This window comes from Dasypus novemcinctus, chromosome 6 (genome assembly GCF_030445035.2).
Source record: "Dasypus novemcinctus isolate mDasNov1 chromosome 6, mDasNov1.1.hap2, whole genome shotgun sequence".
Classification (NCBI taxonomy): Eukaryota; Metazoa; Chordata; class Mammalia; order Cingulata; family Dasypodidae; genus Dasypus; species Dasypus novemcinctus.
The window spans coordinates 69,607,714-69,631,312 of record NC_080678.1 but is presented as its reverse complement, the minus strand read 5'-3'; the positions used below and the strand labels follow the sequence as shown (position 1 = coordinate 69,631,312).

The 23,599-nt window shown below is 40.6% G+C and overlaps 1 protein-coding gene across 8 annotated transcripts in view; it reads left to right on the top strand.

Annotated features, from left to right (window-relative positions):
- The window catches only part of RHOBTB1 (Rho related BTB domain containing 1), a 69,985-nt gene that overhangs the window by 34,104 nt on the left and 12,282 nt on the right, over nucleotides 1-23,599 (top strand). For 5 of the 8 annotated variants that reach the window (XM_023584038.3, XM_004476336.5, XM_023584040.3 and 2 more), the window contains 3 exons: nucleotides 15,441-15,626; nucleotides 18,419-19,392; nucleotides 21,467-21,585. In XM_023584038.3, coding sequence (XP_023439806.1) covers nucleotides 15,441-15,626; nucleotides 18,419-19,392; nucleotides 21,467-21,585 — 1,279 coding nt within the window. Of the gene's footprint in view, nucleotides 1-10,645; nucleotides 10,704-15,440; nucleotides 15,627-18,418; nucleotides 19,393-21,466; nucleotides 21,586-23,599 lie in introns of all 8 variants that reach the window. The other 3 variants (XM_071215808.1, XM_071215809.1, XM_071215806.1) reach the window with 1 other exon arrangement.

Below are 23,599 nucleotides of genomic sequence, written 5' to 3'. Positions count from 1 at the left end.
GTTTCCCAAACCAAGTTTGATTTTCTGAGAGACACAGAGGGACTCAGGAAACGCTCTCACTTCGCTGGCCACGTTCTCCTTAGGCCTCACTTTGTGTGCATGTTAGTACCTTGTATTCCCTCTGCCTTTTCTGATTCTCCACAGCCTCCAGGCATTCTGCCACACACCCTGCCTTTGGTAAAGAACAAAACCCAGAACTGTTTGGTCTTGGACTCCAGGATCTTTCTCAAACTCTAAAAACGTAATAATATATTGATATAGCACCATAAAGTGACATTTCATGAAAAACTGTTACAGTAATAGGAGTTTCTTTCATTCAGTCTAGGGTTCTGACCACTGCATCTCATTGCTGTGAAAGGAAGCTGTTTTATTTCTTAATGACTTTATTTTTAGCTTTATATCATTCATGAAAGAGAAAAATCATAATTGCAGTTTCTGACAATCAGTTTGATTTTGACTGCCGTTTTTACTATACTTGGTATGAATTACAAGTCAGCGGGATGTACACAGACATAATCTTTGAAGCATGTGAAATATATTCCCTATACTTGGAGATGTATTTGGAACCTTTTTTAAATAATTGATTTGCTTCTGGTGGTGACAGTGAAATAAACCAGATCCATACTGGGCTGCCTCAGACCCTGGCTTCAGTTTCTTCTGCTTCTTGGCACAAAGTTAGTTAAGAAGTTGCCCCATCAAACATTCTTTGGCATGGATGCACTTAGGTTTGCAGTGGGGGTGTCAGTGAAAGCAACCTACCAACTTTAACTTGAAGTATTCCTAGTGGCATAACCATAATCAGCATGTCACCACTCTCTTCATGATTTAAAGCAACTGTTCAACACATTTTAGCCAAGTAGAATAATAACTACATTTTTTTTCACAAGCCTATCAAGTGCCAGTCAACATACTAGGTACTTTGCCGACATTAGTTCAGTTAATCCTTTTAGAAACCATTGGAGGTAGAGATTATCCCTATTTTACAGTTGAATTAAGAGTTGAGTCCTTATCCTACTATAACTTGCCCAATGGTGAGTCTCAGAGGCAGATTCAAACACAGCTCCTCCTGACTCCTGGCTCCCATGTTTCCACTGTTTTAGGCTACAACTGACTTCATTTTAAACATGGTGCAACTGAAAACTATATAGCATTGTTGACCTGGGTTTCTGTGTGCACTTCCATGTTTATGCAAAGGCTTAAAACTAGAAGAGATCTCAAATGGTCATCTGGTTGACCCCTTAATGCAGGAAGGGGAATCATCTATCCATCCCCATCCAAGAAAAAGTTTTGATAAGTGCCCTACTCAAAGGAGATGAAAGCTAGCAGGGTAGCATGAACCCCATTACACTTTACACATTTGCAAACTATCAGACTCTCTTTTCTCTGGAGTGAGTGATGCCAACTCATTTGTAACCTTTCTTCCCACCACCTACTTTCTATCTACTTTTGGATGACCTTTCTGGATCTTTAAAAATGTCAAGAACAAAACTCTTCATAGTAATATGACTGTGAGCAACTGCTCCTTTTCGGAAAAGAAAGAGCCACTTCTTAGAAGAATCTCACTTGAATTTTTCCCAGGGATTAATAGGGAAATGAAATGTTTGCACTTAGGTACCCAGCACTGCAAAATGTAGGCAAATAGGATCCTCTGTCTTCAACAGGACATCTGGGCCCCTCTGTATCTCTCCTGTCCTTACAACCACACATAGATAATTACAGATTTTATTGTTTCTTTTCCTTGAAAATGTCCTTCATGCATCTGTCTCAGGGTCAGATAACTTCAGACATTTCATAAGTAGTAAAAATGAATACTTTCACTTTCAGTAAAAATGATACATCCAACAGAATTTTTTTTAAAGATTTATTTTTTATTTATTTCTCTCCCCATCTCCCCCACCCCGTTGTCTGTTCTGTGTCCATTTGCTGCGTGTTCTTCTTTTGTCCACTTCTGTTGTTGTCAGTGGCATGGGAATCTGAGTCTCTTTTTGTTGCGTCAGCTCTCCGTGTGTGCAGCGCCATTCTTGGGCAGGCTGAACTTTCTTTTTGCACTGCGCTGCTCTCCTTACAGGGCACACTCCTTGCACATGGGGCTCCCCTACACGGGGGGACAGCCCAGTGTGGAACAGCACTCCTTGCGTGCATCAGCACTGTGCATGGGCCTGCTGCACACAGGTCAAGGAGGCCCAGGGTTTGAACCATGGACCTCCCACGTGGTAGGCAGATGCCCTTTCCACTGGGTCAAGTCCGCTTCCCTCCAACAGAATTTTTTGAGAGTGAATGGAATCTTAGGTACTTTACATAGCATGTTTTCCTCCAAAATATTTAACTTTAATTTAAAACAACCAAAATACTTGTAGAACCTCTGTACTTACCTTACCCCGAACAGTTCCTGGACGTATTTTCAGTCCAGTTAGATCCATTTACTATATAGTTTATTCCTTCAAACCTATTTTTCTCAAATGTTGTCAGATCCCATAAGAAGTATAGTACAACACATTTTTTTAGTTGAGGTACTGGGAGCCCAGGACTGAACCCAAGACCTCGTATGTGGGAAGCCGACAATCAACCACTGAGCCACATTGGCTTCCCTGAATTGGTTTTCTCATTTGTTTTGCTTGTTTGTTTGTTTTTGGGGTTTTTTTGTTTTTTTTTTAAGATTTATTTTTTATTTATTTCTCTCCCCTCCCCATCAGTTGTCTGCTCTCTGTTTCTATTCGTTGTGTGTTCTTCTGTGACCGCTTCATCCTTATCAGCGGCACCAGGAATCTGTGTTTCTTTTTGTTGCGACATCTTGTTCTGTCACCTCTCTGTGTGTGCGGCGTCATTCTTGGCCAGGTGCACTTTCCTTCGCGCTGGGCAGCTCTCCTTACGGGGCGCACTCCTTGCGCGTGGGGCTCCCCTATGGGGGGGACACACCTGCGTGGCACGGCACTTCCTTGCGTGCATCAGCACTGCGCATGGCCAGCTCCACATGGGTCAAGGAGGCCCAGGGTTTGAACTGTGGACCTCCCATGTGGTAGGCAGACGCTGTATCCATTGGACCAAGTCTGCTTCCCTGTTGTTTGTTTCTGTGTTTTCAAGAGGCACTGGAAATCAAACCCAGGACCTCCCATGTGGGAGGTAAGACCTCAACTGCTTGAGCCACATCTGCTCCCCACATTTTAAATTATAACATTAATCAGCACTTTGGTTTCTCTATGTCTATTTAGATAAGATGGGTCTAGTTTCATGTTGAAGGTACATGTAATCAGATACAGCATGAATATACTCCTTTTGAATGCTTAGTTGAGTCCCTTTAAAAATTCAGAACTTTGGGTGACCAGCGTTTGGGTCTTTGTCTGGGATTGGTTGTGCTTGTGGTTAATGGCAAGGAAAAAAGTAAGAAACAATGAATGCATCTGGACAGAGTATTTTGAATTAGTTCTTATTGGATATAGCACTTTTTAAAAGCTGTGCCAAATGTAATATTCTAATGATATCAGAATGTCAAACAGCTGGTTGTACAGAGAAATGTATCAGGTAGATATGGGTCAGGGCCAAGACTAGGGTGAGGGAAGTAAGGTACTCACTGGGCATAAAATGTAAATAATAATCATAATAATAATAATAAAGACAGGATCAGTATTACTGTTTTTTCCTTTTGCCATAGGCTTGCTTAGTATGGCACTATTACTGATCCTGACTTTGATATTTTGACACTTTCTTCATCTCAGGTTATTTTGCATTAATTTTAATTTTTCAAATGCTGTATTAAAATATCCCTCATCTTGATTACTAAGTTGTTTGGCACCTCCTTAAATTTTGAACCAAAGGCAAGTGCTCCACTCTCTTTACCTGAGTTGTGGCCAGATGGTGAATTTTTAAATGGATAGTAAAGTGACAAAGGGAAGAAAGTTAATAATGGATGTAATTTATTGGAAATTAACCAAACCATACATTTTAAATGTGTGGTACAAAGGGATCTAGGGGAAATTATTACAACTTGTATCCTAAAGACATTGAGCCCTTGTGTACTGCTGTGACATAAAGGACTAAGAATTGCACAGGTTATAGAAAACAGTAGAAAGACATAAGAAGGCAGCTAAGTTTGGATGAAGGAAGAGGAACAGCGTTCCCTAAGAGACTAAGCCAAAACTGTTAATTCTCATACTTAACTGTGCCTAGGAAGACTATTTAAAATGTAAATTCAGGACCCTAGAGATTCTGATGTCAGAGTACGAGGGAAAAGTGAATCAGCAAAGTTCAGCCAGTACCTAGATGATTATGAAGCCAGTGTCCTCAAGCCATGCTTTGATAAATGCTGCAATAGAATTTTCATGATGTTCTTTAACAAACCTCAAGGAATTCCTTGAAGATTAAAGAGAGAGCTTTTGCATGAAACAAGCTAGCCCCTCCCCCCAAAAAAGACATAGTATATGATTTTCCATTTCTAGTAAATTTTATAAAATGCATTTCTTATCTGTAGTGACAGGAACTATATCAGTGGTTGCCTGGGTAAGGGGTAGAGGAAGGGATGGCTTGCAAAGGGACACAAGGAAACTTTTAGACATGATGGAAATGTTCATTATATTGATTGCTATGATGGTATCAGAGGCGCAAACGTGTCAAAATTTATCACATTGAACACATCAAATATGCAAAGTTTAGCATATTTTAATTATACCTCAATAAAATTGAAAAATAAAAGATAAATATCTTTATGGGAAAAGTAGTCTATGATATGTGAGGAAAAGTTTGCCTGCTAGGCAATATATTTTTTAAATTATTTATGGAACTGAAAGTTAATTCTCATTGAAAGCATAAATCATTTATATGAGCTTAAAAGAAAACTGGGACCAGATTCTTAATAGCGGACTATGGGAAATGGGATTTTTATAGCCTCCCAAAGGGTCAATATGGGACACGCTCATTTTATTCCACAAAATCATGCTCCTTCCTTGTTCCCAGAGATAGAGCCCTCAGCCGTGTGGATCATTGTCTGACCCAGTAGCCTGTTTCCTTGGCTGTGGTTAGGTTTGTATCTCTTGCTAAGACAATGTATTTGACCAAGTACCGTGTGATAGCAGAATAGAGAACACCATGTACAGTGAAACCTTTCATTTCTCCATAAAATAGTCACTGCTTTGCCTTTAGTAGTTTGTTTTGGAGCTGGAGAATACTGTGGTAACCTCTCCATTTTGGACACAGTACCCCAGCTAGTCACCGTGGCTGGGAAGTGGGTGCAGAGTTGTGTGGCAGGCTATGTCCCCTCGCTTGAGAGCTATACCATGGATATGAGACTTCCCTCTTGTTTGTGTCTCTGATAAGTCCCAGCCTGCCTCTCCAGGCTCATCTCTTGCTCTAGACATAACTAAGCATTTGTGGTTTCATGTTCTCTGTAGCCTTTAGGCCTACAGACATGCATTTCTGTCCCCCTAGAAAGAATTTCCCCTCCCGCCCACCCTACCTACTCTTATCAAATAATTACTGCTAATATGCCAAGAATTCAAGCTAGTGGTACATGCTCCCAGAAGTCCTCTCCACTTTCTTCACCCAGCCAATCACTTTCAGAATCCAGATGCAGAGTCTCCCCTTTATTTTTCAACAGAATACCTTTGCAAACTCTACCTTAGAAATCGTTGAATAAAAATTGGCTCCTTGGCAGCGGACTTGGCCCAGTGGTTAGGGCGTCCATCTACCACATGGGAGGTCTGTGGTTCAAACCCCGGGCCTCCTTGACCCGTGTGGAGCTGGCCCATGCGCAGTGCTGATACGCGCAAGGAGTGCCCTGCCACTCAGGGGTGTCCCCCCCATAGGGGAGCCCCACGCGCAAGGAGTGCGTCCCATAAGGAGAGCCGCCCAGCGCGAAAGAAAGTGCAGCCTGCCCAGGAATGGTGCTGCAACACACAGAGAGCGACACAACAAGATGATGCTACAAAAAGAAACACAGATTCTCGTGCTGCACAACAACAGAAGTGGACAAAGAAGACACAGCAAAATAGACACAGAGAACAGACAACCAGAGTAGGGGGGAAGTGGGGGGGGGGGAGGGAAGGAAGGGAGGGAGGGAGGGAGGGAGGAGGGAAGGAAGGGAGGGAGGGAGGGAGGGAGGAAGGAAGGAAGGAAGGAAGGAAGGAAGGAAGGAAGGAAGGAAGGAAGGAAGGAAGGAAGGAAGGAAGGAAGGAAGGAAGGAAGGAAGGAAGGAAGGAAGGAAGGAAGGAAGGAAGGAAGGAAGGAAGGAAGGAAGGAAGGAAGGAAGGAAGGAAGGAAGGAAGGAAGGAAGGAAGGAAGGAAGGAAGGAAGGAAGGAAGGAAGGAAATCTTAAAAAAAAAATTGCCTCCTTAATCTCCTCCTATTTCCCTTTTTCCTAATATCTTTAGGACAGGGATTTTTGTTTCTCTGTTTTATATCCCCAGTGCACATATAAACAACTAGCACATGGAATATCTGTCTGTGCCATGCTCTGTGCCACCCCTTGCTGTTCCACATCATCCTTCCTTCTCTGAACTTGCACGTCTTATATTGGAACCACAAGACAAGATGTCATAAGTACTGGTTGCCTCTGCCTGGCCCTGCCCTGGTCTCAGGATGAAATTGCCCTTGCAAGCAGCAGTGCCACATGAGATAGCAACAGAGCTTGATTGATGACTGGCACTCACCATATTCCGGGGCTGGGAGATTCTGGCTGTTGCCCAAACACTGGTCACATGTGTGGGAAAGAAGGTCCTTTGTCGTTCAGCTCCAGATAAGCATTGAAGGGCCCAGAGAGGTCACAAGAATCTGAATAATGAGGCCACTGAGATGAGACCGTAGTGGGTAAATAGAAGAAGAAACCTATATATTGTTCAAAATATTAACAGCTGTGATCTGCTTTCTGTTTGTTCTATTACTGCTTGGCAAATTGGGTCAAACAGAGCTGTCTAAGTTTGTTAATTTTTTATCCTGGAAGAAGAAGAAACATCAGTTGGTGATGTTTCTATACTGGAACTTTCTGATCCAACCCATACTATTTTCCCTTTTGAATCAGGTGGTAAAAAGAGGGAGACTCTTGACTAAGTCTGCAGTGGCTTCGGAGGCTATAATTCTGTTATCCACCTTTCAGCAATTCCATATCAATGAAGGGTTCAAGCTGGTAAATCAAAGGGAAAAGGTCTGTCGATGAAAATGTTCTACCATTCTTGCCAGCTGCATCAAACAAGATACAAGATTGGAGATTGTTAACCTATAATTATATTCATGTGACATTAATTGGTACTTTACAGTTTATACAATACTTTCACAGGTACTTTTCTTAATTGAATCATCACAGTAATCTGCTAGTAACCTTAAGTATTGTCTGTTCACAAGATTTACAAAATTATTCTACCATTTTATTCTTCCCACACCCCAAAACACCTCTGTTCCCAGCCTAGAAAGTAGTGAGAAGGACAAAGTCCTGGATTGCAGAAAGATAAAGCAAATTCTCTTTTAAACTTAACATCTTGGCTATCTTTTTATTTTTACCTTTTTCTTTGTTTTTGGTTTTTGGTTTCTGTTTTAAAGAAGATAGTCTGTGAAATAAAGTAGGTTTCCTTAAATCTTAATTCTATTGTAACTTATCCAGAAATAATCTTAAAAGTAAGGCATCTGTTTCTTTATAACTCCATTGCTTCTGGAGGTAATTTAACGATTGGAAGAGATAATTAATCCATTGTTATTGTGGTGTTAAGTTTCCAATTTGGAAAACGGACTTTGGCCCAGTGGTTAGGGCGTCCGTCTACCACATGGGAGGCCCACGGTTCAAGCCCCGGGCCTCCTTGACCCGTGTGGAGCTGGCCCATGTGCAGTGCTGATGCCCACAAGGAGTGCCGTGCCACACAGGGGTGTCCCCCGCGTAGGGGAGCCCCTGGCCCAAGGAGTGCACCCTGTAAGGAGAGCCGCCCAGTGCGAAGAAGGGAGCAGCCTGCCCAGGAATGGCGCCGCCCACACTTCCCGTGCCGCTGACGACAACAGAAGCGGACAAAGAAACAAGACGCAGCAAAAAGACACAGAAAACAGACAACCGGGGGAGGGGAGGGGAATTAAATAAATAAAAATAAATCTTTAAAAAAAAAAAAAAGTTTCCAATTTGATGGAATAAATGATTTTTTTTAGATAAATTCAAATTTTTTTTTAAATGTTAACTAAATCTTTGCTATATACCACAGATATTATATGGCAGTCTTTGAGCAATACTAGTCTAAAGAAATATAATAGCTCACATTCTATTTTCATTCTTTATTAAAACCCCAACTTGGGATGCAGATGTGGCTCAAAATATTGGGTTCCCATCACCATATAGGAGGTCCAGGGTTCGATACCCAGGGCCTCCTGGTGAAGGCAAGCTGGCACATGTGACAAACTGGCCCATGCAGGAGTGCTGCCCCATGCAGGAGTGCTGGCCCACATGGAGAGCTGGCACAGCAAGATGACAGAGACACAGAGGAGAGACAATAAAAGATGCAGCAGACCAGGGAACTGAGGTGGCGCAAGAGACTAATCACCTCTCTCCCACTCTGGAAGGTCCCAAAATCGGTTTCCAGAGCCACCTAAACAGAGGAACACACAGTGAATGTACACAGAGGGCAGACAATGAAGGGAGGGAGGGAAAATTAATTAATTAATTAATTTTTTAAAAACACAACAACTGATCCCTTAATGGATTTATTTTAGGCCTAAATTCATATCTTTTAGACTTTGGTTCTACAGACCTCTTTGCATCCGCAGCTTTTACCTCCAATATTTGTAAGGCATTTTTACCCAATGAATATGAATTGAGGGTCTCTTTTGTTACAAACACTGTGCTATGCACAATGGTAGAAAAATAAATAGGAATAGGGCAAAATCTGTGCCCTAGAGGAATTCACAGCATAGTGGTGAAGGCACAACCTAAGTAATTACAGCTCGGTGCTGCAATGCTGAACTAAATTGTCAGTACCAGGCACTGTGAAGAAAGAATTGCTCACAGCAAAAATCTGAGCATCATTCTCAACTCCCCTCAGTCATATCCTACATCTGGTCCACCAGCAAACCCAGATGATTCTGTCGTCAACATAGATAGAGAATACGGCCACTTCTCACCACCTGCGCGGTCCCAGTAGAGCAGAGTCACCATCATCCCTCCCTGGATTCTTGCCTCTTTAACAGTCCTCTGCTCCTGCCTTTTTTTCTCTGACTCCCCCTCATTCAGCAGTTCTCATTATGGCATAGAGGGATCCTATTAAAACATAAATTATGTCCTCTCATTCCTCTGCTCAAAAACCTAGTGACCTCCCAGTTCACTCAAAGCAAGAGCCTGACCATGGCCCTTCTGCTTTTGCTCTACATTGCTTCACTGAGCGCAGCTCCTGTTTGTTTACTCCTTTGCTCAGTCCCCTCCAGCAATGTAGCCTCCTCCCTCAGGGAAACATCCCAGGCAAGTGCCTACCTCAGGGACTTTGCACTAGCTGTTTCCTCTTCCTGAGCTTTCTTCTCCAGATAGCAACATATCTGCTCCCTCACTTCTTCAGAATCTTTACTCAGAGCTCACCTTCTCAGAGAGGCTCTCCCTGGCTGCCTCATTTTCAGCAGCACCTTCTGTCAACCCTCCCTGCTTTATTTTCTGTTTAGCATTTATCACTACCTAACATACTACATGTTTTACCTATTTTCTTGTTTATTGTCTCTTTTCTACTAGAAAGTAAGCACAACAAGGACACCAGGTTGTATCTTTTACTAATTGCCCTCATGTCTAGTAGAGTTCTTGGTATGTAAGAGGCTGTCAGTTACTATTTCTGGAAGAAGCAATTATTTGAATGATTACTTATTGATAATGGACAAGTGACTTGACAAATCCTGGTACCTTTACCAATTCAAACAAGATTGCTAAGAGGCCTAGGTAAACACCCTTTCTTACTGCCATAGAAAGATCTTGCACAGTTTGATCTCAGAAGAGCCAGGGACGTTAATCCCAGAGACCTCCCATCTGGCATTCTAGTTGACAGAGAGATTTTCTTATACCTACAGCTAACCTTGCCCTCAGAAAAGCACATTAACAGTGCAGGAAGGAAGTTCCTCAGGCTCTTAGCTTCAGGGAAAGCTAAAGAGAGATGAGAATGAGAAGCAGAGTTGGTAGGGAATTTATTACCATGATTTCACCTTCTGTTACATAGCCTTCTTTCTGTCTTCCTGCTTTCATTGTCCAGGAGTTCAGTGAGAGTGCTTAAGCTATTTCTTTTAATAAATTATTTGTGTTTCACCCAATTTCACCTGCATTTAACTTTTTCTGGTGATCACATGAGGTGTAAGAATATACTAAACTCTACGTAGATTGCCAAATATAAAAAATAGGATCTCAAATGGAAAAAATACCCTGTTTCATTGAATGATACTCCTACAACCTTCTTGGTAGGGCCCCCTATGATATTTGAGCTATGATGGTAGAACCAACCATTATTAAGACTTGAAGAATATTTGTCTTAGGGTTTGGTAGCACCGGTGGGTTGCTGATGGTACTTTCCTGCACTGAGGAGCCTGCGTTGCTTTGGCCCCATTTTTGGTGGGTGGGGTAAGTCTGGTTTAAAGAATTTCCTCTTACTAAACATAGAGTTATGGACTTGCAAGAAATAGTTGCGCATGCTAATCACTCCCAAATCTGGATATATTTCAGGGTGTTTTGACAGTTTTCCCCACATAACATCTGTACTTAAGAAGCCTCACTGCTATTGGTAAAGTATTGACTTGATTTCTCTGCTCACATCCAGGGCACTGCATGGTACGGCCCTGCTCTCCCCAGATCCCTGCCAGGCCCTCCCCCGCAGGCCTCTCCATCTTCCATGAGTATGAACTAACACAGCCATTCATCTCCCGGTGGTTATGTTCCCCATCACTGACAACTCCCTCCACATCTCATACACACTGGGCTGCTCCCCTACTAAAATTTTCCAAAGCGATGTGTTATACATTCCTTTTCTCTGCCATGCTCTCAGCTGTTTTGTGCTGTTTTGATCTGTCTGTTTACATAGCACTGTCAGACGATGTGCATGAAAGGTGTGTTGTTGACATGAATGGTTTGACTATGTTCCTGTAAAGAGCCTACCCTTGTTATGGGTTGGGGGCTGGGGGAGTGGGAAGCTTAATGTCCCAAAGGTGGGGGTCTGGGATAACTATTTGCATCTTTGCCAGAAGGAGGGTTATACACGTTGACAAAGAAAAGAAGCCCATTTACTTTCTTTTATTTTTTCATTGAATTTTTTTTTATTTAAATGTCTTTTTTTTTAAGGTACGTAGATCACAAAAAAAGCCCATTTAAATGGGACCACAATTTATTCCAATATAAAGGATTATGGGAGTCCCTACCAAAAATTAAATAAATTTAAAAAAACAATAATAGGCAGTGGTGACATATAGATAGGATCCTACTGTGGAACAAAAGACATAGAAATACAAATATACATTAAAAAGGAAATACGCCCCAGCAGAACTCAGGTAAATACAACTTTTAGCTCACTCTTCCTCACCAAGTGTTAGTCTAGCAAGAGACCCAACCGGAACTGAGCAAAATGGAGCAAGGCACTTGGCTTTCCCCACCCGCTAGCTATCTAGAGAACTGAATGGAATCCACTGTCCCTTCCATTGCCCATTTTTTGGCCTGATTGTAGGCTCTTAAGTAAAGGATGCTTTAGGAATTATTCTTTCTAGCCTTTGGAAATGTGTGTGGTATTTGCTGTTCAAAGTCTAGCATAGGCCAAGTTATGTGGGGAAGATGCACTTTATCAGATTTTTTCCTTTAATCCTCCAACAAAGATTTGGCCCCAACTTTGCATGCACTCCTCATGTTATACAGATATCTTTGCCAGTCTTTCACATGCTATCTTCGACCAGTGTAATCCTTGAAAGACAACTGAAAAATAGGTTTTGGTTTTGGTTTGGTTGACTATCTAATGAAAAACTATATACAAGCAAGGTTGGCTTTTTCAGCTTAAATATCTTTGGACGACTTGGTCTCTTTCTGATCCCCTCCCCACTGTCAATGAAATTGTAGATTCCCAACTGTTTCCAAATATCCATTTAATTTGGATTGCTTTTTTTCCTTCCTAATCAAAACATTATTTCATGGGCATTATTTAACATGTTAGTGAAAATTTTCCTAGTGAAATTTTTATAGGGATATTTTCCTCTTAGGAATAAGAATGATATTTTTCCCCTAAGAATTTTTTCAAACCTCTTTCTGCCCACTCTCAATATTCATGTTCTGGAGTTTAGAGATTTGTCTACTCCGTGCTTTGCCTCTGCATTCTCAAATTCTTATGCTTTCTACTCCAAATAGCTGTAGGACTCCACTTAAATCCCATCAGATTCTTTTCCCCACTGAAACAGGATTCCTGAGGTCATTTCTAGACTAACCCTGCTGCCTAATATGTGAGAATGTCCTCATCACACTTCCCCCACCCAATTCCTTCTAAACTTGCTCTTCAAAGTTAAAAAAAAAAGAAAGAAAAGAAAAGTAACAAAGTCATCAAAGTAGAAATACTAGAACTTGCTTTTTTCTTTTTATCTTTCATAGAAATGGCATTTTTAAACAAGAGCTGATGTGAGACATTGAACAGAGTCTCCACATGGGAATAAATGTTTTGATTAAAAGATATTTAATATCTTTAGTTCCTTGGAATTCTGCCTAAAGCTGGAAATACGTTTAGCTGCAGGTCGTGTGCCTTCTTTGACTAGATAGAAAAATTTGCCTCAACATCTAAAGTGAATAAATGGCATTCTCAAAATAGTTACTTGATTGTACAGATGTTTATATCACAGAGGATACTGATGTGTTGAGCATTAAGAATTATGAAAGAATGTTGGGATAAGGAGGAATGTGTTGAAGCAGCATCTTCCATAGCTCTCTCACTACATCCATTGATTCTCAGCCTTTTGGTTAAAATCGGGTTTAGGGTGCTACATTCATCTGGTAGGCCTAAAGAGTAGGAATCTGTATCATCTGTATATAAATGTTTTCTTAACTTGCATTTCTATCTAGATTAACATGAGTTAAACCAAAGCCATTTAAGTTTTTAACTGCTTTCAATGTAAAATAATGATGCAACAGGGCAGATTGTCATAGCACCTCAATGGGAATTAAAAATAGGAAAAAAAAGAAAAATTGTATTCCAGGGATATAAATGGAATTTTGATTTGATAGTTATTTTAGATTCAGAGGTAGTGTTGCTCTCAGTCCAACCTCTTATCTTTAATTATCACCCTTTCGAGGCAAAATATTTGCAGAGCATTGGATTATTTTTCCAGTTTTCTGACAGTATTCCATGCATTTAGATATTGATGCAACATAGACGCTAGGCCCTTCAGGCTTGCATTCTGTGATGGTATTGTGCTTTTGCTATCACCAGATTCCATTTTTCCAGCCCCCAAGGTCCTGTCTGTACTTGTTTACGGGTCATCTGGATGGTAACTAGTATGTGTTCAATAGCATAAGTGTTATCACGGTAACCTTGGCAACCAAGCTAGCTCTGATTTCAAAACCTCACATGTCGTATCATAAAATTAGATAACAAAATTGACATTTCACTATATGTCTGTCATATAAATTAAGCTCTGAAAATGATTTCCTTTATAGCCATATGCCTTAATATGGAAATAGAAGGCACCAATTAGAGAAATTTTATACACATGCATATTATTCCACAATTAAATGGTGGTTACATTTCATCAATTCTTCTTTATGATATTGAACCTCAGATATTGTCATACTGTTCTCACTGTGCCAAAATTCATGATGGCTTTATTTTATGATTGGGACAAAGCTTATAGCAGAGCCTCATCAGATACTTGATATAAATAGGATTATAAATAATAGAAAACTCAGCCCCTAAGAAATATAAAATTCCAAGCATTCTTGGCTTTACTGGATACTGTCGTTTATGCTCATTGAAAGTAAGACTGGGCACAGAATATTCGGGTAAGAATCCAAAACACAAGACATGCTTATATTTCATTTATATATTTATACATATTTTATACATATTATATTCTTCCAGCTTTTAAGAATCTCTGGCAATATCTTTATTCTAAACATACAGATTAATATGCTCATCTACTTTGAGTCCTAGGTCCTCTTTTTAATTTGGAAATATTTTAATCTCAGTAAATTTGCCTCTATTTGGTCTGGTGCCATTTCTCTTGGATATAAATTTCAAGACTCGATTGTGAATTACAGTTAATGTAAGCACCCTGCAGTTTTCTGCATTGCAAATGATTATTTTTAGAAATGTTATGGCTGCCTGGATATATTTGTTTGTCTTCATTGATATGTAGGGGGAATAGCTCATTAATGATTTAAAAAGAAGGTGTTTTGATTCATCGACTTGATTCTTCTCATTACATAAACAATAAAGGCAGTAAATTAACATCTAATAAAATTGTAAGAGTTTATTTCTGAGTTTAGCTGCAAAATGGTCTTGAATCCTTGAGCAAAACTTTTCCTACTCTTTATAATCTTCTGCCTCAATGTTTTGAAAGTTGTCATTCAGCATATTTTAACCTAGAATGACAGTTTATATATATCCTGCTTAAGATACCTTTTAGCAGCAATCCATCAAGCACCATAATTGAACAACTGTTGTGTTTAACAGTTCTTTGACTTCTAGAATGGTAAGTTATTATATTAAAATGGAAGATCCTAATGTCAAAATTGACTATAAAGCAATTTTTCCTTTTCCCGATATACATACTACATGCCATATATAACATTTGAGGAATCTGCGTCCAACATTTTCCATCATATTAGCCATCTATATGATTCTTGCTTAGTTGTACATTAAATACTATCTTCTTGCCTTAAACCTAGTAAAGAGTCCAAATTCCAGCAAATTCAGGATTTTTCTTTTTGGAGACAGATAAGTGGTTGTGCTCTCTACACGTGCAGAAACGGGAAGAAGGGCAGAAATCCTTCTGTGTATTTGCTGACCCTGTACAGCAAATACTTTGTTACGTTTTCAGTAATGTTTACACTGTTTGCTTTATCTCATTGGGTTGAGTCATCACCACCTTTCTGTTTAAACTGGTAAAAGATGATTTTTATTATTTTCTTTTATCTTGAAACTATTTCTTGTGATGAATAGAAATAGTTCAGCATGTTGTGGTTCCAGGCCTGAGTCAAGTTTGGGTAACCATCTATACTATAAAATAATGTCATTTGAAGCTTTTCAATGCATTTACATTCTGCAGTGCAACATGGACATGAAATATTAGGCTGTGTTGGTGCTGGAATGTGGGGGCTTATCAGGCTGTTTGCATGACTCCAAGATGTATTTTAGTATCTGCTCTTTTATTATTACTTTTTAAATTGTGACATGATGTGGCATTAGATTGGAGCTGGGGTAGAGGGCATAGCACAATGGTAAAAGTAAGCAAAGATAAAAGGTAATACAGCTTCCCTTGTGATGATTTCCTTTCAGGTCTGATGTTGTGGTTCTCTGTTTTTCAATCGCTAATCCCAATTCCCTAAATCATGTGAAAACCATGTGGTATCAAGAAATCAAGCACTTTTGCCCTCGCACACCTGTTGTTCTAGTCGGCTGCCAGCTAGATCTCCGCTATGCTGATCTTGAAGCTGTTAATCGGGCCAGAAGCCCCTTAGCAAGGTAAGCCAAGGTACTTGGTGTTTTGCTGTGCTGGCCAAATCAAAAGTTAGAGGCAGCACATATATCTGTAGCCTAGCATTCTGGTCATCTATGGTTCTGGGACCCCATCCATCAGCCATGTGTTTTATTTTGTTAATCATGATGGGATGTGCCCAGATTCCTTCTTTCTCTCACTTCACTTTTAACATCAGAACCCATTTTTATAAAATGGTTGGCCAGTGCTTGAAGTGAATTCTCTATCTAGGAAATGAAAATAAAAGTACTTGGAAATTTGTAAAGCATTAAAGTATTAGACAAAATATTAACACCCATAATATGTCATTCTTGAAATTGTGACTATTATAGTAAAACCAGCAAACATTCAGCGTGATCAGGAACAATCCTTGGCCCCTAGAACATCAGATTCATACAAATATGCACGTCCAAGTGCTTTCAGTCTTCCTCGTTTTCCCCAGTCCCACCTTTTCAATCCCAAGATGACAATGTCTCTGTTTTACAAATCATTTGAACCTAGAGTTGAAATAACACAATGCTGCTTCGTAAAAGTCCCTAGTGTTGTATTTTTAAAGTGTCACAAGTTTAAAATACAACTTGGTGGAGGATTTGCTTCACTATATATAAAATGTGAATACTAATTTGGGTGGCTGGAATAAGAGTTCTAAAAATCCTGTGCTCCCTCAACGTCCCTTTATGAAAGGATAATTTTATAATCTATGTTTAACTCCATGCTTAGCTGGAGAGCTTAGCTTTTCCAAAAAGAAATGTTATTATTCACTTCCTTCCATGTTTGCCTAATCAATTCATTACAAAATATAAATTGACACGACATTTTATGCTTTCAGTGCAAAAGCAAATTGTATTTTTTTCCAGGCAATTTCTGATGTTAAATAAAATTTCTGATAGCATTTCTTTTATGCTGAGTTTTCACAGTCCTTCTATTCTTAAATGCATGGACTAGGAATCAAATACTAGGAGCCACATAGAGGGATGTAGGACTCGTGGTGAATAGAGACTACACTTGCGCTCAGGACGTTCTGTATAAAAGAATAGATTAAGATAATCGGACCTCACACCCACAGACTCCTGGAGGGCAGCGGAGAGTACAGTCCTTTCTATAGAGCAGTTCTGAGAAGATTTCATGAAGGAGATGCTATTTAAGCTAAGCCTTGAAGGGTTTCATCAGCTAGTGATTTTCAAATCCGTTCTAGGAACGGGAACACAAAATGCCCTCTGGAACAAACCTGGAAGTTAAACCTTCTCCCCTGCACTTACTTCTCTCTGCCTTTGCCAAAACCCTACAAGATTTCGTCTTTTTCCATCCCGATCTTCATATCCCAGTTCTACCCAGTAGCATCTTATTTCCCCAAGACTGGTGCCTGTCACATGTATTACCCTTGGTCTTAAAAGCCAAATATGTATTATTTAGGAAGATGGAGTTCTAAGAATATATCTCAGAATCAGGTCTATGTTTGTGAGAAGTATAACAACAAATTACTTCTTGCCCAAATTCTGAAATCCATCTATTTCTTTACCATATTTTTTTTACCACAGCCACAGCTCTATCCTACTTAAACTATATCCAAAGTTTTTTCCTGGATTTGATTAGATTGTAAATGGGTCTTTTGTAGGGAAGCAGATGTGGCTCAAGCAGTTGGGTGCCCACCTGCCGCATGGGAGGTCCTGGATTCAGTTCCCGGTGCCTCCTAAAGAAGGCAGCGAGCTGACGCAATGGATATAAACAATGGGGGGAGGGGGTAGAAATAAATAAATATATTTGTTAAATGAGTCCTGTGTGACGGCCTAAAGGGTATGAATTTTATTCCGTAGGCTTTTTGGAACCAGAAGAAATTTTTAATCAGAATTGCAGCGAAGTCATACTTGTGTTGTATAAGGAATTTTCTTGCAACATTGAGGTCTATGGGCTAAAATGTAGAGTCTGAAGAAGGCTCAGTTAAGAGGCTAATGCACAAGTCCTTGCATTAGCCTGGCCTAATGAGGGCCTGACCGATGGTACTAGAGCAAATGAGAAGGAGATAGATATGAAATAGGATTCACAAATTCACTAGATGAGATGAGCTGTTGAATGTGGAACATTTAAGTAAAAGAGGGAAGATCTGGACTCTAATTGCTTAGCAGAGGTCTCTCACCAACTTGGAAATGTAGCCTTCGGAAAACCCTTTAAACACTCTACCTCAGTTTCCTCAGATGCAGAATGAAAATAATACCTCATCGGATTATTGTGAGGCTCAAATGGGAAAATGTAAATGGATTCATCTTTCAAAGTTATCAAGCATCATTTAAGCATAAGATGATGATGATAATAGTGATGATGAAGCTGATGGTGGTGGCAGTAATGACGATAACATTTATAAAGCCCTTACTGTGGACCAGGGACTGTGCTAAGCGCTTTATTCATAGTATCTCATTTAAACCTCTCAATTGTCCTTTAAGATGTAGGCACTCTTACTATTATTCTTCCTGTTTTAAAGATAGGAAAGCAGAGGCTTAAAGAGATTAAGTAGCTTGTTCAAGCTCAAACAGCTAGTGAATTGCTGACACCTCAGTTACTCTGGTCAGTACTGAAAGCATTTTTGTTTCCTGCAGTCGTAACTTCTTTATATTTGAAATATTTGAGGTTGGTAGTAGATTTTTCAAGAGCCTTATTAGAAGCCTGAATATAATTTTAAATGTATAATCCCATTAGGTATTTAGGTAGGCCCTTGTTTCTTTATATTTTTCCCCCTAAAACAAGGCTCATTATACTTTTTTTTTTTTTAACTATTCTGTTTCAGGCCCATAAAGAGAGGAGATATTTTACCCCCCGAAAAAGGCCGCGAGGTTGCAAAGGAACTTGGCATCCCATACTATGAAACGAGTGTATTTGACCAGTTTGGAATCAAGGATGTGTTTGACAATGCAATCCGGGCAGCCCTGATTTCTCGCCGGCACCTGCAGTTCTGGAAATCTCACTTAAAGAAGGTTCAGAAACCTTTACTTCAGGCTCCCTTCCTACCTCCAAAAGCCCCTCCGCCGGTCATCCAGATTCCCAAGTGTCCCCCCACTGGCACAAACGAAGCTGCCTGTTTACTGGACAATCCTCTGTGTGCCGACGTCCTGTTTGTCCTTCAAGATCAGGAGCACATCTTTGCACACCGAATTTACCTCGCTACCTCCTCTTCCAAATTTTATGATCTTTTTTTAATGGAGAATGAAGAATCCCAAAATTGGGGTGAAGGGGCTTGTGAGAAAGAGAAGCAGAACAAGGACTTCCAGGGACGGACTTCAAGTACTGATGCAGATGAGGAAAAGGAGGAGTTCACTCCTCAGACACCTCAGGCCGGTCCGTGGAAGTTCTCAAGCAAGAGCCTGTTGGAGCCTTTGGGTCCCGAAACCGAGGGCTCGGTTCCAGAGACGCAGGCGCTGTCAGGCTGGAGTAAGGGTTTTGTTGGCATGCACAAGGAAATGCAAGTCAATCCCATTTCAAAGCGACTGGGCCCCGTGATTGTGGTCAGGATGGACTCATCGGTCCAGCCAGGCCCTTTCCGGACCCTGCTCCAGTTTCTTTATACAGGGCAACTGGATGAAAAGGAAAAGGATTTGGTGGGCCTGGCCCAGATCGCAGAGGTCCTAGAGATGTTTGATTTGAGAATGATGGTGGAAAACATCATGAACAAGGAGGCCTTCATGAATCAGGAGATTACAAAAGCGTTTCACGTCAGGAAAGCCAATCGGATAAAAGAGTGCCTCAGCAAGGGGACGTTCTCAGGTGAGAGGGTCTAGTAGCAGAGTCGTGGAAACTTTGAGTTGTTAGCCAAAGGTGAGGAGGGAGAAGGAAAACAATAGCTAACATTTATACGTGCTTATTTTTTACATGTATTAACTCATTTACTTCTCATCAGATTTAAGGGTTAAGTATTATTACCTCCATTTTGCAGATGGAGAAACTAAGGGACAAAGTGGCTAGGTAACTTGTGCATAAATATGCAGGTAGCAGATGGTAGGACAGGATTTGAACCCAAGCTTTTCTGGCTGCAGAAACCTGTCCCTTAAACCGCTATCCCATGCCTCCTCTCAAAGGCACATCAGAGTTCTCCAGAGCCCACTTTAGTCTGCTTGAGGCCTAAAATGCCCCTTTGGGATGCCTTCCTAACTGATTCTGTTCTCCACTGGCCCTGCAGTATTTACTTGCGGAAAAATCAATGGCCTCTAATCCTGAGGCCATTGATGTCCTTGAGGCATTTTTGGTGACTCCCTGCATGTCTGTCCGGAGGACCTCACCTGTTTCTGTTCCCTCTCCTTTGCTGTTCTCACACTCCTTTGCCCTGCTCTTCTATATTCTTGACATTTCTGTGTCTTTTTTAACTATGCCATATGCTTACATAGTTGCTTAAGCTCACTGGTGGCCTGTGTCCAATATGGCTTACTGACCTGTGTTTGTCTTATCTTACAATGACCCTGTTCATTTTTGTTTTGAAATTGTCTTCTGAGCATGTGTGTGTGTTAGTGTATTTCTTATAAAAATTTGACTTCCTAATTCTGTTTATATCAATACCTCGATATTTGTCTTTCTCCATCCAGAGATGGCTTCACTGTTTGTTGGCTCATTTTTGCTCATCGTTTTTCGCTCATTTTCTACTCGTTGTCTTTTTTCTCATTGTCTGCTCATTGTTATTTTTGCTCATTGTCTGTCTGGTTTTTCTTTAGGAGGCACTGGGAACCGAACCTGGGACCTCCTATGTAGGAGGCAGATGCACAACTGCTTGGGCCACATATACTCCCTACTCACTTTATTGGTTTTTACTCATCTGCTCATTGTTTGCTCATTGTCTTGCTCATTGTTGCTTTTTTGCTCATTGTCTGCTTGTTGTCTGTCTTCTTTAGGAGGCACTGGGAACCAAACCTGGGACCTCCCGTTTGGGAGGCAGGTGCTCAACTGTTTGACCCCATCTGCTCCCTATATTTGTCTTTATTGTTCATAATGCCAGCCCTAGTACAATGCAGGTAGTAAGTATTTACTAAATACATTAATTTTAAAGCTGAAGAGTTATCATTTACTCCTAACACTGACCATTATAGTCTAGAAGCAGTCTTGGAAGTTAACAAAAAGAAAATCTTACAAACTACAGTACATTAAGCAACTGACCTTAAGTAAAATTGATTATATCACCCTCTCTTACTGCAGAACTATAATGACCAAGTACAGTGTGTAAGCCTCAGTTGGATTCTGTTTAAAATAAAATATATAAATACAATTTAATAAAATTTTTTAAATACAATTTAAGGGTAATTGGAGAAATTTGAATATGGACTAGTGAATGATGTGAGGGAAGGATTGTTCATTTTCCTAGGTGTAATAATGGTATAGTTATTTAGGGGACTGTTCCTATTTTTACAATATCCATGAAAAGTAGTTTAGTGTCATGCTGTCTCTAAAAATTATGTATACACACACAAGTAAATACATATACAGCTAAAGCAAACATGGCAAAATGTTAACTGTCATTGAGTCTAGGGAGTGAGAACACGCACTTTCATGGTCATATTTTTTCAATGTTCTATATAGTTGGACATTTTTCATAATGAAAAGGAGGAAAAGATATTCCCATCCTTTCTGTTACCTTCTGGTTAGGAGAATTTGTGTTGTGCCCTCTGTGTAATTTTAAATGCTTGCTTGTTAATCCTTGAAGAGCAGCAGGAGGAACTGGGTGTGTTGGAGGTGGGATTAACATAAAATCAGTAAATAAAGACATGGCAAGAGAGATATGGGTGGGTGAATACGGGTGGAGCAGAAGCCTGGGGTGAGGCTGGCTCATGTCTGTGTTTCCTCCATCCTTTGGCAGATGTGACGTTTAAATTGGATGATGGGGCCATCAGTGCCCACAAGCCCCTGCTGATCTGTAGCTGCGAGTGGATGGCTGCCATGTTTGGAGGGTCCTTTGTGGAAAGCGCCAACAGTGAGGTATGTGCCTTCCCCAGAGCCCAAGTGGTATGTCTATGTGTGTTCACGTATTTATATGAACTGTCAATTGGCCAGATTATTTTAATTCTTTAGCTGTTTCCTTCCATGAGATCATTCTTTACATAGTGCTTAAACATTAGGCCACCCTTTCCTTCGTTCTGCAGTCACAAGAGGCTGTGTTATTATGCACGTTTTATGTGTAAGCCCGAAATACTATGCATGCAGGAGCTCCTTTCATCCTCACAGCTCTCCTCTTCCATGAGGGCATGATCAGCTGTACTTTTAAACAAATGTTATTATGCAAGACTCTGTTAAAAGCAAGTACTAGGGGACAGCCTATCCTCCAAAGTTCAGGAAACTGAAACGAGGCCTTCAGTCACTCCAGCCTCCTGCTCATCACTGGGGATCTTAATTTGCCAGCCTGCTATAACAAATACCATACAATGAGTTGTCATCAACAAGAATTTTATTGGCTCATGATTTCAGAGGCCTGAAATCCAAAATCAAAGCACCGGCAAGGCCATGCTTTCTCCCGAGAGCTGTAGTATTCTGGTGCTGACTTCCTACAATCCTTAGGGTTCCTTAGTATGTATCTCTTCCTCCCATCACATGGCAAAGTCCTTGATCAGGATCCTCCCGTGTTTCTTTCTGACTTCTGGCTTTATACAACCTCCAGTAATATGGTCTGAGCCCACTCTGATTCAGTTTGGCTAGGGTCTTAGCAGCTGCTAGTCACAAGTGAGCCCACACCTTCATGATAATACATCTTCTAAGGGTCTTATTTAAAGAAGGGTCCCTTCGAAGTGTTCACATCCATAGGAATGCAGGTTAAGATTAAGAGCAGGTCTTTGTTAGAATATGTAATTCAATCCACCATAGTGGAGGAAAGAAGCCACATCCTTGTGCCCTAATTTCCTCATCCCTCAGCCTCAGCAGAGATATAACACCTACTCTCCAGTTCGTTGGACTTACTCAGGTTAGCTAAAAAGGAGATGAGGATGATCAACCACCACACCAGGGAACCCATAGTGTCTCAGCTGCAAGCAAGAGAATCCCATCCATCAGCCATGTGGGATCTAAGCCCCCTCTTGATTTAGAGATGGAGTGGATATCACCATCCTAGGGTCCTCAGGATGGAGGAATAAAATATGAATTAGAGTGGACTTACTGGTATTCTACTATAGAATTATTGTAACTATAGCAATGGATTTCTACCTTTAGTTTAGGAGTGTGCAAGCTTTTTTGTTGGATTTTGTGCATATTTTTTAACAGTCTTTATATTAAAAAAACAGGGGAACATACCATCAAGTTCATTGTCCAAAGAAGCTCATTTTGCTTATCTCTGCATCTCTGAAAATTTTTAAAAGAAATAAAGAGAACAAAACTTTTCAAAAGGGGTGCTTACACCAGAAACTTGAGCACTCCCATTGTGACCCAGGAGCCTGCATTTGCATTCCAAGTAAGGAAACAGAATCCTAGAAACACAAGCCTGGGACGGCTGGGACTGGGGTCACAAGGCCACCCTCCTGCTTCCAGAACCAACTGCAGCTCTCCTGAACCAACCCCAGCAAACCACTGTCTGCTGCTTGCAAAAAGATTCAGAATTGAGATCCTCTTCAGGGGTCTCACAGCCATTATAAGTCAGGTGGTCCCTACCTGTAACTAACTGAAGTGTCTCCTGTGCCCCCAAAGTTTTACACATGTGGAGGATAGTTATTAAGACTCTGCAGCTGAGCTGAGGCTTACAGGGAAGTGCCTCTGGGCTCAAATGACTACTTAGCCACTTATCAGCTGTGTGGCCTTGGGCTAGTGAATTAACCTTTCTGAGCACCTGGAAAACAGGAAAATAATAGTATCCACCTCATAGTATGATCATGAGATGTAAGAGCCATTTGTCAGTGGCATTAAATAATTTGCAGCTGTTGCTTTTCTTATTTTGACACCAGTGTTGGTGATGGTATTCCTTTCCCTTTTCCAAGGATTTGGGGTAGCCACCGATTATTAAAACCTCACC